This window comes from Thunnus albacares, chromosome 14 (assembly GCF_914725855.1).
Source record: "Thunnus albacares chromosome 14, fThuAlb1.1, whole genome shotgun sequence".
NCBI classification, from domain to species: domain Eukaryota; kingdom Metazoa; phylum Chordata; class Actinopteri; order Scombriformes; family Scombridae; genus Thunnus; species Thunnus albacares.
In genome coordinates this window covers 29,555,001-29,570,029 of record NC_058119.1, presented here as the reverse complement: position 1 = coordinate 29,570,029, position 15,029 = coordinate 29,555,001, and the positions used below count along the sequence as shown (strand labels likewise).

The 15,029-nt window shown below is 40.7% G+C and overlaps 1 protein-coding gene across 1 annotated transcript in view; it reads left to right on the top strand.

The window, feature by feature from the left end:
* slc30a6 (solute carrier family 30 member 6) overlaps nucleotides 1-15,029 on the top strand; it is a 64,016-nt gene that overhangs the window by 21,844 nt on the left and 27,143 nt on the right. Inside the window, exons 5-7 of the mRNA XM_044372188.1 lie at nucleotides 8,033-8,075; nucleotides 8,539-8,604; nucleotides 14,794-14,874. Of these exons, the coding sequence (XP_044228123.1) occupies nucleotides 8,033-8,075; nucleotides 8,539-8,604; nucleotides 14,794-14,874 (190 nt within the window). The remainder of the gene's footprint in view (nucleotides 1-8,032; nucleotides 8,076-8,538; nucleotides 8,605-14,793; nucleotides 14,875-15,029) is intronic.

The window sequence follows — 15,029 nt, the reverse complement described above, 5'->3', positions numbered from 1 at the left end:
TTAGTCTCAGATTGGACCAGAGACAGTCAGGACTTCACTTCCTCTTTAAAACATTACATGAAGAGAAAATGTCAAAAAGAACAGCCGACATGTCGATATGTGTTTAATATCTGACTGTAAGAACACTGTGGGAATGTTACAGGAAGTGAATAAGTGTCATGTTCTCTTTCGTCATATTTATCTGTTTTTTTTTTCTGTGTGTTGTTGTTGTTGTTTGTGTCGGCTCAGTGTTTGTGTGCATATATTAGTGTGTTTGTTTCTCATTCAGAGATGGCCGAGTGTGCACATGTGACCTGAGCTATGTGTGTGTGTGTGTGTGTGTGTGTGTGTGTGTATATATATATGTATGTGTGTGTGTGTGTGTGTGTGTGTGTGTGTGTGTTGTCCCCAGGCCTTCGGTGTTCCTGTGTGTCAGAACACAGCTGGTGAAGCAGTCCATCCCACGGGGGCCTTCGGTACAGCCAACACACACTCACAGTAACCCTCTGAGTGTGTGTGTGTGTGTGTGTGTGTGTGTGTGTGTGTGTGTGTGAGTGATCAGCTCCTCTTACTCCCCACACAGCCACCACATCTGCTTTGCTCTCAGTATGACTCCATCAACCTAAACACACTCGTGTGCTGTGATTCTGCTCCACCTTTAAAGGGACAGTCCGCTGTGTGTTTCCTTTGTCTGTAAAAACCAACAGCAGCTTCCACATCTGGAGGCTGAAATATCATCTTTAAAGTGCAACCGACGGCCGCTAGCTGCGTTCAGAAAGCCTCGACTCCTCTCTAGAAACACTGAGTCAGTCATTCTGGTCCTTCAGTCTCTACATTCAGCCGCTCTAATAAGTGTGCTGCTGCACTGATCCTTCGTCCCTGAAGACAGGATCATTATCATCATCACAAATGTTTCCAACAATGTTCAAACTCAGAGAAATCTGTCATTTAATCAAAGTAACGGACCGTTTCATTTGGTCGCCTGTCGATGACGTCATACCTCCTCTACCAAAGAGTAAACACGCACCAGATGCATACGGCGGCGCTGTGTTTGTCCGCTACAATGGCGTCTACCAAAGAGTAACTTACACACATACAAGATAATACATCGGCGTTGTGGTTGTTCCACACAAACTGTTATAAATGGACTTTTATTCAGTTTTAAGACACATTTTCATGATAAATTTAGGTGGTTTTTAACTATATCTTTTAGCCGGAAGAAGGATTTTAGTCATCAGACGTCTGGATCTTAAGTTATCAGAGAAATAAACTGGACAAACGTTAGCAGCAGCTCGGCTAACAGCCCCTCCAGGAAGTCCGCTGGTCACCAAACATCGTCGGAGAAATATTGATTATTTAGGTGAAATAGCTTTAATTAATATTTTTAATGATTTTAATCTCCGGGTCCGTTTGTTCTGGAGAGGAGGAGACCTCTGCGGGTAAAAACATCCTGAATGATGAACACTGGAGTAATCCTATCCCGATGAAGCTGATTATTTAACGACGAAGACAACAACTCCCATGATCCCTTGCTACTTCACACCGTCATCACGCTCCGTCTTTTCTTATTGTTTTGATTGAGACCCCTAGCGGCTGAAATTACATATTGTGTGTTTAAAGCTTCACTAGCTTGTTGTGCTTCATCACACAACCTCTTGACTTTGCACTGAGGTTGTTTCAGTGATTTATAATGAAGCACAACTAGCTAGTGAAGCGATACGTGTTTCTGCACATGCTCAGTTAGCAGGTTATGATCTTATCGCTGTTTCCACTCTCTTGACGTGTTTTTAACAGTTTCTATACAATGACAGAGGTCTACGACACCGAGGAATAAGATCTATCAGACTTTGATAAACACACAATACTTGTTAGTAGATCAGTTCATTGTTGGTTTGGATCCAAACATCAGAAGAACACAGATAGTCACCAGGTTTATGTGTCGTTTAACATCGCAGTGCTTAGTTTGCTGATGGCAGTTTGTGTCTAACAGATGATGTTGCATTGATTTATTATCGGGGGGTCGTTGGGGGGGTCTGTAGGAGTACAGGGTCAGGGCACGAGGGGCATGGGGGGCGGGGGTGCGTTTGGTTTAACATGTCTCTGCCAGCTGTCTCTCAAATCCCACGTGAAGACACGAGAAGCCGTCTTACCTCATAAATGGACGCGGCGGCGCTTCGGTCCGGTTTCACATCGACAGAAGCCGCTCGTCATATCTGACCGTGAGGAGGTGTGTGTGTGTGTGTGTGTGTGTGTGTGGTCTGCAGGGAGCGTGTGTGTGTGTGTGTGTGTGTGTGTGTGTGTGTGTGTGTGTGTGTGTGTGTGTGGTCTGCAGGGAGCGTGTGTGTGTGTGTGTGTGTGTGTGTGTGTGTGTGCTCCCTCATTGCGTTTCATATTTAGGATTTTGTACATGCGTTTGTTTTTACAGATGTCAGTGCATAAGAGGAGATTTTTTAAAATATATTGTTGCAACACAAGAAAATTCCTCTAAAAACCATTTAAAACTCTGTGTTTGGTGATTTTGGTGTTTTTAACTTGTGTAAAGTGTCTTTAAGTGTCTTGAAAAGCGCTCTATGAATTAAATGTGGTTATTATTATTATTATTATTATTATTATTATTATAAAATTGCAAATAATGGAAGGAAAGATGTTTCTTTATGTTTAGTTTAAATTGTCTCACTGTTCATGTGTCTTTCCTGGTTAGATCGGCATCACTCTGTGTGTGTGTGTGTGTGTGTGTGTGTTTGCATGTTCATATTAATAAACCGTGTTGTGATCACTGGTTTTGTGTGTCTTGTCAGGTGTGTGTGTGTGTGTGTGTGTGTGTGTGTGTTGCCTTCAGGTTCAGTCTCATGTTTCTCTCTCAGCAGTGTCAGCGTTCTCAGCCTCCTCATCTTCCTCCTCTTCCTCTTCTCTTATCGCCCCATCCTTCTCTCTCTGGTCTGTCTGTTCCTCCTCTTCCTCACTCACCTCACTCTCATGTTCTGTCTCCTTTCACTCCCTCCTCCTCCTCCTCCTCCTCCTCTTCACCGCAGCAGTTGAAGTGTTCGATAGAAGCTTTTAGTTTACATCTGCAACACACACACATGCTGACCTGACACCACAACCCACTGTGTGTGTGTGTGTGTGTGTGTGTGTGTGTGTGTGTGTGTGTGTGTGTGTGTTCTGGGTCTCAGTTTACTGTTTACCGGAACCAATGACACTAAGCTGCTATTTGCTGTGGTTAGCACATCCAGCTCCTGGTTCTGTGTGTGTGTGTGTGTGTGTGTGTGTGTGTGTGTGTGTGTGTGTGTGTGTGTGTGTGTGTGTGTGTGTGTGTGTGTGTGCAGAATCTGAACAAAATCAGATTTTTTTTTTTATCCTCTGCTGTCAATGAAATGATGATTTGAACCAGGAAATGTCTGATTAAAGTCAGAAGAATCAAAGCTGTGAAGAAGATTAATTTCCAAACAAGAAATCTAAAGGTCACGACCTCCCAGCAGCTGCCTGATCTCTCTGCGTCTTATTCACTCGGTTGATCACACTAAAAGTACATTTGTAGTGTGAAGAATGAAAAGAGAGACGTTGAGACGAAGGCTAAAGCCGGATAAACTCTTAAACACATCTTCTTCTTCTTCTCTGTTTTGGCCTCCGTCCAGACTAAAAAACGGCCTCCAGAGTTGCTCGCAATAAACTAAATGTCAGGAAGCCGCAGCGGAAACAGAAACAGTACACTGCTTCTTCTTCTCTGGTTTTCTGTGGGTCAGTTGTGTTTCTAGCATCATGTTATAAGGAAGAGGCTCAGACCAGGGGACGATTTATTCCTGTAACTGACGACAGAAGTAAATAAAAGGAAATCCTCCGGGGTCGGCTGTGATGCTAACTCAGAGAAATATGTTAGCATAGCGCACAAGAAGTCCCGAGCTAATAAACAAGACTTTACACTCGTAATTCAAAGGAAGTGCACAACGTCGCTTACCACAGAAGTGAACGTAGGGTTGCAATGAACTGAGTCTTCCTCATATTTACAGAAACCAGCTGAAACTTCTGCTGTGGACGCAGGTCATTTTGTGCTTGAACACCTTGCACACACACCTGACCAATCACAGCTCAGAGAGTCTCGTACTAGAGGTTTGAGATAAAAATCACAGTTTTCATTAATTATGTAGCGACTGATGATTCACCGTCAGCGTCGCTGGTTACTCAGCTGATAAAACAAAATCATAAATGTTGTTTATACATATTTGCATCTACTTGTGTTACTGTTGTCTGCACGTTTACTGTGAATGTGCTTCTACTCGGTGTACTCTGTGTGTGTGTGTGTGTGTGTGTGTGTGTGTGTGTTTGGGCTGCTCCTCTGCAGACAGCATTAAATATTCATCCTCCTGCTCGTATTTCTTCCCCTCTCATCTGTCTATCCGCCTCTTGCTTCCGTCCTTTCCTTTTTTTTTTAAAAATCCTTCCTTGACGTGTCCGTCTCCATCCTTCCTCTCCTCTTTTCTTTAGTCTGTTGAAGGAAAGAAAAACTGTAGGAAACCAGTAAAGTAAAGAACATGAAGTGAAGGGATGGATGGAAGGAAAGATGAGTAGTTTGATAAACCTCTCCTCCTCCTCTCGTCTCTATCGATCATTTATGAAAACAAACACAGGGGTTTTAATCCTTCGTTCTGTTCTGGGTATTGAGTTCAGGTCTGCTGGGACTCGCTGTGTGTGTGTGTGTGTGTGTGTGTCTGTACATGTGTGTGTGTTTCTTTGTGGTTGTGTTTCAGGTGTGTATCATAGTAGTGTGTGTTGTGTTGTGTTTGTTGATCCGGTATCATATCCACACGTCCTCTGGGTGTCAGTGTTTGTAAGCAGGAGATTTATAAAGAAATTGAACCCGGCTGCTGCATGTAATGAGTGTCTGTTAGTGTGTGTGTGTGTGTGTGTGTGTGTGTGTGTGTGTGTGTGTGTGTGTACATGTAAACCTATCCAAGCACAGCGAGGGGAAATTTCAGCCCAGGTATTGATTTGGCCCCGGACTGTGTCAGGGTCACCGTGATGTCAGCATTTGTATTAATATTATTATTATTATTGCTTTTATTGTCTGCTGCTTTTAATCCAACACAAGACGATGACATCAAAGCTCATCGATCTCTACGAGAGAACAACAACAACGGGAAGAAAAGAGAATTATAGTTATCAAACACCGTCATAGTTTCAGTGTAATGTCAGAATTGGTGTCGTATTTAACAACCAACATGAAAAGTATGAAAGTACTTTTACTCTACGGAGGCTTTTTACTGTCAGAAACATAAAAAAAAACTGTTTTTTTTTCAGTGTTAAATGAATTGAAACATTTCACAAAAGCAAATTAAAAGCATTTCTATCCGCTATTGGTGTGTCCAAATACAAATACATTATTCAGCAAAGCACAAATAGTAGGTTTTATATGAATATTTGTTTCATACAAATACTTTTTAAAAATTATTTGTTTTTGGGAAGAAAAAAACCAACATGTCAAACACCAGTTTGCAAGTCGGTTACATCGTTCTCTCAGTGTCTCTCCTCTGCTCCGATGTGACGTCTTATCAGCAGGTCTCAGTGAGGGGAGTCACATCCACCTGCTACATGACGCACATTTCCTAATTTAGACATCACTCCCAGAGTTGAGGTTGTTCCCCAGAGATAAAGTTGAGCAACTGACACAAATGAAGTGCTCCAAAGAGAACACTTCATGAACACTTGTTATAACACTTTTAATTTTCTAAAATTAAAAGTGTAATAAAAACAAAAACAGTATTTTTAAGCCTCTTTCAACTTTTATTTGAATACAAATACAAATAATTTTGCTGCCTCAACAAATACAGATACAAATACAGATACTGGGATCTCTGCACATCACTACTGTCCACTTGTTTTTACTTACATTTTCCGAGTGAAAATGCTGGAAATTTGAAAAACTCCAGCTGTCGTCCGGCTGTATGATGTAAACGTTTTGACATTCAGGTGGAGTCGTCTACTTTGATTAAAGACAGTCAGCTTTTAATCATCTCTGTTTGTCTGTTTAAGCTTTTTTTTTGTTTGTATCCAAATGAGCAGAATGCAGAGAAATAGACAGTTCCCCATTCACTTCAATGAGAAAGTGTAGAAACTTGTTACTGGTACTGTTTTACATTAACTGGTTTTTACATACACACCCATTAACAACAACAAACGCTGCAATATACACAAATAAAGACATATTTGTGTTACATGTACTTTCTCATTGAAGTGAATGAGTCTGTTAATAAATACAGTAAAGTTCAGGCGCTTTAGATTGTTGTTCATGATGCAACATCAGGGTCCCACATTTATTCTCCAGCGTGACGACGAACCCAAACATCCAGCCAGGGGTTTTCCCGATGATGATGATGATGATGATGATGATGATGATGATGATGATGATGATGATGATGATGATGATGATTGAGATCATGGGTCTCCAGAGGGAGAAGAGTCGACATGCAGGGCGGGAACCACCACGGTTTTTAGCCAGAAATAAAAAAGATTAAAAGAGAAAATAGTTTCTGAAATATGTTTTAACAGAACTGTTTCACTTCCTGGATGTGATCACATGACCAACACAGCTGGATAATTAGCTTTTAATGTAGTTCTATAGATTTATCTCTCTAGTTTTCAGTTTCAGACAGTTTTCTTTCCTTCCTGTCTGTTACTCTTTAACAGATCGTCTCTCCTTCACTCATTCACTTTCTCTCTCTCCGCCCGTCTGTCTACACGTCCATCAGCCTGTCTGTCTGTCTGTCTGTCTGTCCGTCCGCCTTCTCACCTCCTCTCTCTCTCTCTCTCTCTCTCTCTCTCTGCCCGTCTGTCTGCCTCCATCTCTAAGTCCGTCCGTCTGTCTTCTTCCTCCTCTTCTCAGCCTCTTTCTCTTGTCTGCTCACGCCTGTCGACCTGTCACTCTGTCTCACCCCCTCCCCCCCCCTCCCGCCTGTCTCTCTCTCTCTCTCTGTTTCCGTATCTTGTTCTGGGTCTCGCCGCGAGGCCCTCTCTGTCAGGATTACATGGCGTCAGGTTGGCCAACATGGACGCCGGCAGTGGGGAAACAAAATGTTCCTCTCAGCACAAAGCCGCTCTAATCCGCTCTCCTCATCCCCCCCCAGCAGCAGCAGAGCCTGATTACAGAAAGCTGGTTGGCAGTCATTAAAGCAGAGAGACAGGCTGAGAGACAGACAGATGGATGGACAGACAGGCAGACAGGCAGACAGGCAGGCAGGTAGACGGCGAGGATTTAAAGCAGCTCTGTGTTTGACTGACTGACTGTCTTATTGGCTTTCGGCAGACTAATTGGCCTACTGACTGACTGACTGACCACCGACCTCTCAGCTTCCCTCCTCGCCACCCGGCTGATCAGATGAAAGAGTCTCTTCTTCTGGTGTCAAAGATTTGAATTGTTCTCAATTTGTTCTTTTAATTAATTGTGTTAATTGTCAGACAATTATAAAAAAGCTCTACCTGACGTCTTCAAATCACCAAAAACCCCAAATATATTAAATTTACAATAATATAAAACGTCATATTTGAGAAGCAGGAAACATGCTGCTGCTGCTGATACGAAGTCTGATCTCACACTTATATTTACATAGCAGAAGAAGAAGAAGAAGAAGATATGCATTATTGATTGAATTGATTGAATTATTGAATATGTAGCCGACACATTAACATTGACACATTGTTGTCGTTCTATTCATTTTATTTCTCATTTTTTAGTCTTGGTTTTATTTTTATGGTTATTTTTTTTTTGTAGTTTTTACACTATGTATGTTTTTATGGTCTTATTTTTAACTCTTGTTCCTGTGAATTTCATTTCTGTGAAAGGTGCTACACTAAATAAACTTATTATTAGTATTATTATTAGTATTATTGTTATTATTATTATTATATTGTTTCCCTGGTTATAAGATGTGATGTGAAACACTCTGGTTGTACGGTTGTGTGACAGAGTTCATGTTTCGGCTGATATGAGCTGCAGGACTCTTCTAACTGCCTTTATGAGTCGTTTTATTTTGTTGATCTGAGTTTTGTTTTGTCGTTTCAGCTTTAACCGCCTACACCTACCTGACCATCTTTGACCTCTTCAGGTGAGTTTGTTTGCTCTCCAGTAACATCATCTATTATACAAGCAGCTTTTCTCGAATCAGCTTTGGTCAAATTATCTATAAAAATACATCCTGCTGTTTCTTCTTCATGTTCTAATAAACCTGTAGTTGATTTGTATGAGTAGGTGTTATTATAATAACTGTAGATGTGTGAATAGTTGGTTTTAAATACAGATGTGAGGTACTCAGCTGTGTTTGCTGTTTTTTAATGGAGACCCTCCACTCATGAAAAATTAATTCTGGGATTATAATGAATAAAATATAAATTAAACAAGAAGTGAACTTCAGCTGACCTCTGTGTTGTTTCCGTTGTGTCTCTTTTTATTCCCTCCTCTCCTTGTCTGTCTCTTCTTTTTGTCTTCCATCCATCCGTCCGTCTCTCTCTCTCTCCGCTACGTGTGTCCCTTCACCTCTTCATCACCTTTGTCTTCCTCTGGTTTTGCAGTTTGATCACCTGTCTCATCAGTTCCTGGCAGACCATGAAGAAACCCAGTCAGGTTTACTCATTTGGGTGAGTTCAACATAATATCATCTCGTATAGTGAACACAGCAGAAATCTACCTGAAACCTCAACAGTTAAAGCTATAACATGTAATTATTCTACATTAAATGTCTAAAAACAACTAGACCTGTGTTATATATGTTGTTGAGTTGTGTATTTTCAAACTCAGAGAAATCTGTCATTTAATCAAAGTAACGGACCGTTTCATTTGGTCGCCTGTCGATGGCGTCATACCTCCTCTACCAAAGAGTAAACACGCACCAGATGCATACGGCGGCGCTGTGTTTGTCCGCTACAATGGCGTCTACCAAAGAGTAACTTACACACATACAAGATAATACATCGGCGTTGTGGTTGTTCCACACAAACTGTTATAAATGGACTTTTATTCAGTTTTAAGACACATTTTCATGATAAATTTAGGTGGTTTTTAACTATATCTTTTAACCGGAAGAAGGATTTTAGTCATTGGACGTCTGGATCTTAAGTTATCAGAGAAATAAACTGGACAAACGTTAGCAGCAGCTCAGCTAACAGCCCCTCCAGGAAGTCCGGTGGTCACCAAACATCGTCGGAGAAATATTGATTATTTTTTAGGTGAAACAGCTTTAATTAGTATTTTAACGATTTTAATCTGCGTTTACGTTTGTTTTTGGAGAGGAGGAGACCTCTGTGGATAACGTCTGGATCTAAAGTTATAAGAGAAATAAACCGAACAAGTGTTAGCAGCAGCAGCAGTAACAAAGAAGACAACAACTCCCATGATCCCTTGCTACTTCACACCGTCATCACACTCCGTCTTTTGTTATTGTTTTGATTGAGACCCCTAGTGGCTGAAATTACATGTTGTACATTTAAATTTTTGGACTGAATAACAATTAAATGCGAACTTTTGACTGCTATTGCAAATGTAAAATGTCTTTTTCAAAACTAGCTGAAAAACATGTGTATAAGGACGACTACGACACCAAACGTGCCTTTGTTGAACAGTAAGAAGCACAGAACTGAAGCAGTTGAAGTCGTGACTCCAGCAGAACAACGAACACAGTGATGAACTCACTGAGCCGCGGACAGATTTCAGGATTATTCTTACATACAACGACTCGACTCCCAACAAACACAGATTATTGTTTTGTTTTGTTTTGTTTTGTTTTGTTTTGAGAGTCAGAAATGAGCAAATATTGCAATTTTTTTTTGCCAAAATCCTCTGAAATCCAGACAGAAACAGGAGAGAACAGACTGAGTATCATCAGGCTTTAATCAAAGATCCTCCTCACACACACACGTGTGTCAAGAAATACAAACAGTCATTTATATCTGATGTGATTTTTCCTGAAACTTAAAGTGATTTTAAAGACTAAATCATTAATTATTAGGATATAAATCACTTGAATATTCATCCCTACTGTATATAGTTGAAGAGTTCAGGCCATGTTTCATCAGGCTTTCATATTAGATTCAATCTGCTGTTAGTTCATTTATTTAAAGACAACATTTAAAAAAAATTTAAGTGTTTTTTTTTTTTTAATTTTTGAGATCTTTTGGTGTATATTTACATCACAGATTGTACCTTTAATCTATTCTCTACTGACATACTGTATATATCTGTATCGGATGCTTTACAGTCTAAGCTCCATCTGTTTGTTTTATGTACACACACACACACAAACACACACACACACACACACACACACACACACACACACACTCACACTCCTACACTGTAAACACAGATGTAGCATCGACAGAAAAGCTTCTGTTACTGTTGTGTGGATCAGCTGAACGGCTCATAAACACATGAACAACGGCCAAATCAAACACACCGCTAGTTTGATATGTATATATATATATATATATATATATATATATATATCTCTGTGTGTGTGTGTGTGTGTGTGTGAGCGTGAGCGAACCGGCCCCACAGTGTATTTGCAGCTGACAGGTGACCTCCGACCTTGAGGTGTGGAAGAGTGGAGATCGAGTGGAAATCTGCTTTTCAGCTTCACTTGGCTCTGATAATGCCTGAGTGTGTGTTTGTGTGTGTTTGTGTGTGTGTTTGTGTATCTACATGTCATTCCTGTGTGCATGTGTTGTGACATCAGTGTGTGTCTGTGTTGTGTATTTCTCCCTCTGGATGTCTATGCGTGTATATGTACGCGTGTTCATCTGAGCGCATTATTTGTGTGTGTGTGTGTTTTGTCTTATGATGGACCAACAAAGAATAACATAACAAAGGCTCAGCGGCAGATCGCCCAGTTAAACCAGTAGCGGCTTCTGTCTCCTTTTTAAAAACCCCCCGCAGGAACAGAATCTTATCTGTCCAGGAAATAGTCTGATCCGCTGCACCTGAAGTGAAAATGCAGATTTAAAAAATGAACATTTAGATCAGCAGCTTGTCTAAATGTTTGTCATGCACATGATTTACATCCCTACGATGTTCTACAGAGGAAAACACAACAAGCCCAGTAAAGATTCATGTATTTCAGTTTACGGCTGCAGCTCGCAGTTATTTTCATTATCTATTATTTTTGTTTGGTCTGTAAATGTCGATCAGTGTTTCCTAAAAGCTCAAGCTGACGTTTTTCAAATGTTTACTGTCATAGACGACTAAAGAAACCAGAAAATATTCATCGGTATTAAATTCATTTGAAAGGCTGGAAACAGATAATCTTAAAAAAAAATGACTAAAAACGATTTAATCAATACCAAAACAGCTGGTGATTAATTATTTTTGTTGATCGACTAATTGCAGCTCCTGTTTCAGTTTAACACAAAAGACGGTTTTGAAGAGAAAGAAAGAAAGAAAGTGGTAACAACCCAAAGATATAAAAACATTATTATAAAATCTAAAGATCTGACTTTGTGTTGATCGTGAACCTCTGCATGCAGACGAGGTGACTGATGAGAGCCTTTGATTAATTACTGTAAATGTACAAAGCGATTAATCAATCAGTGTCATCTCTTCAGCTGAGTGCCGACAGATCCCGACAACACGCTTGCACGCTGGTAAATTTAGCTCTCAGCTCCGTGATGTCTAAACAGAAGCGTCACTCATTAAATATATTGTTTTTATTTGTGCTGATGTTAGTCAGAGGAATCAATGATGATGATATGAGTCAGCATGCGGCGCTCATATAGATTAAATACAAGCTTGTCAGCGGTGGAGATGGTGACCTTTGACCTGCGGCATGGCGTCCATCAGGCCAAACAGCGGGCACTAAGTGTTCGAAGGGAGAGAGAGAGAATGTGTGTGTGTGTGTGGTGTGTGTATGTGTGTGTGTGTGTGTGTGTGTGCGTATGTGTGTGTGTGTATGTCTTAAAGAAAAAACATTCATCCAACCGAGCTGATTAACCAACACCTGCAGGTTAATAGGTCGCCTTTGTTTACTGGGACTGCAGGCGAGCCGCACACACACACACACACACACACACACACACACACACACACACACACACACACACACACAATTTAACGTCTTTGGGGTTTTGAGCAATGAGCAATTTGAAGACGTCAACATGAGCTTTGGGAACCTACGACGGGCGTTTTTCACTATTTTCTGTCCTTCTAAAGACAAAAACAATGACCTGATTAGTTGAGGGAAATCAATCAGATGTTAAATGAATAATGAAAAGTACTGTATGATCTTTAATGTCACTACAATCCTGTCATGGATTACGGATTAATGAATCTAACCTGCTGCACAGTTATCAGGATATGAAACACAGGTAAGCAGCAAAGTCTCAAACGTACTTTTTAGAGAAAATTAAAATTAAATACCAATAATTTTGATAGTCGATTCACCGTTTAAAGAGGATATAATCTGCTTTTTGTGGTTTTCTGTTATTTATTTCCTGCTCTGATGTTAAACTTGAGGTGACTGATGTAAAAATTCTGCCTGCAAGACAAAAATCAGGGCTTCAGTCTGCTCTAATTGCTTCGTTTCCAATGTTTTTTTTCTACCTTGCTGACGAGCTGATCTGTAAATGATGCAAAGACATATAGACCAGTAAATATGCATAATATATCCCCTTTCCAAGCAAACACTTAAAGGTCGTGACCTCTACATTATAATGAATTGAATATATTTGGGGTTTTGGACTGTTAGTTGCAAAAAAAACCAAGACATCCCCCCCCTGCATGAACTGCAGTAATCCATGAGGCGCTCCACTCAGCTGCTGTTTCAAAGGTATTATGTCGCCGTAGACGGGTTGACCATTAGATCACTGACCGTCAATGTCAGGTTTAACCGCCGTAAGCTCAGTGGACCGCTCGCTGAGACAAAGCTGCTCATCCTGGACAGACTGACAGGATTGACCCCTCGACCTTTTGATGGGGTCAGAAGGTCAGCAACAGTTACAACCAGCCTGGTACCGGCTTTTTATTATAAACCAGACATCAGCCAGATAGTTTTATCCACCTGATTCCTCCACATCCAAATAGTAGTTTTGTCCTAACTTAACATTTATTGATGGTTAAATGGATTTGAGGCAGTTGTAGCACTTTCTTTCATCTGGTACGACCGTCCCGCTGCCAGTGTTTTTCCATCACGCAGCACGGTGAGTTAGAAGAAGTCGTCTGAGGTATTTTCTAACTGATCTTCTGAACAAACAGCTCTAAATATCTCCACATCTTGTTGTGTCGACCTGTTTGAAGAACAGCAGTGCTAATGAAGCTCTGTTAATTCAGTGATAAATACATTTCATTTGCTGCAAATTCTTCCCAATAAAATTCTAGGACGACAAAAATCTGATTTTGTTTGTTCACAAAATTAGATCTGAGTCACTTGGAGGCAAAAAAAACCAAACAGACTTGAGCCACTTCAGGATGTAACAGTTTGCTCACTAGCTTACTTACCGTATTTTCTCTAATAGTGGCCGGTATTCAATCAAAAGTAAAGTAATCAAAAGGCCAATAATGGGGGCAGGTTGGTCGACACAAACAAATAAAGGTCCCAAATACAGGACGGGGAGGGAAAAAACCAGGGTGGATTGAGGCCGTATTCAGACCAAGTCAGGTGTTGCTGCGCACCTCTGCAGGGGTGTGCAGGGGAGGGGGGTGAGTGTGTTTATTGCTATGAAACAATTAGATATTTTTTTTATTGATCTGATTCACTGCTTTCTTACCAGCTCCATCTCTTCATTCACTCTCTAGCTCCCTCTCCCTCTTTTTCTCTCGTCTTTTTTTAAAACTAAAGCCTAACTTTACTTTTAATGTTATCAAATGAAAAGAAATGCGCGCCCCGCTCCTCTTGGTGCCTGTTATAATGTGACTGTGGTTTGTAGTAATGTACAAGTGCCACAAGATGACAGTAGCTATAATTGAAGTAGCATATAGGACCTGTGCAAGTGTCAGTGACTGGATTTTCCATAACACCGATGCTACAACACTGTAGAGAGCGAACATGCCACCCACCAGACGGAAGTTTGACGTCAAATTCAAAGAGAGAGTTTTGCAATATGCAGAGGAAAATTAAGGAGCAAAAGCTGCGAGACATTTTGACACTGACCCGAAAAGAATCAGATACTGGAAAAAACCAGAAGCATGAGCTGCTGTTAGCTGACAAGAGGAGAGCACGGCTAGCTGGAGGTGGGAGGAAGAAAGTTAGCTCGGAGCTAACGTTAGAGAGATATTTGATATTTGAATGTGCTGTTAACTGGCTATTAATTTCCTCTTTCTTGTACTTGACCGGTCATACTTCACACAAGTTATATTGAAATATTTGTGTAATGTTTCACAATAAAAGTCGGGAAATGAAGGCTTTTAATTTTATTAATAGCATAACGCAGTAACAAAAATTTAACAGAGCAAACGGAAGCAGATCAGAAAACAGAGAGGCTTCGTACTAAAATATGAGCAAACATACTTATCAAACAAGGGAATTAGGAATAAAGGCTTCTCTCTAATATAAGCCTGCTTCCAATAAAGGCCCCGGCCACTATTAGAGGAAATACGGTATACAGAAGTAAGAAGAACACACAGTGAAGGACATTGCAGTCCAGGGCTGTGGATTCTTAGAAATCCTGATGACGTCAAACTACAGTATCTTCAGGAATCTCTGCCATTTTCACCAAATCATAAAACTTCCAGAGTCTCCAGCCGCTCGGTGGAAGAAGTGTTTGCTGCTGTGTGGAGGATAAATAGCTGTCTGTATGGATGATAATGTCTCTCTGTCTCTCTCTCTCTCTCTCTCTCTCCAGGTTTGAAAGACTGGAAGTTTTGGCGGTTTTTGCCTCCACTGTTCTGGTCCAGCTGGGAGCTTTGTTCATCCTGAAGGAGAGGTGTGTGTGTGTATGTCTCCGCTAACAACACAAGCACACACACACACACACACACACACACACTTGTGTTATTATTAAATTCATCTAAATGACAGAGTTTTTAGTCAATATTTGGAGCCTCGTCTTTATCTTTGTGTGTTTCTTACTTTTTGTCT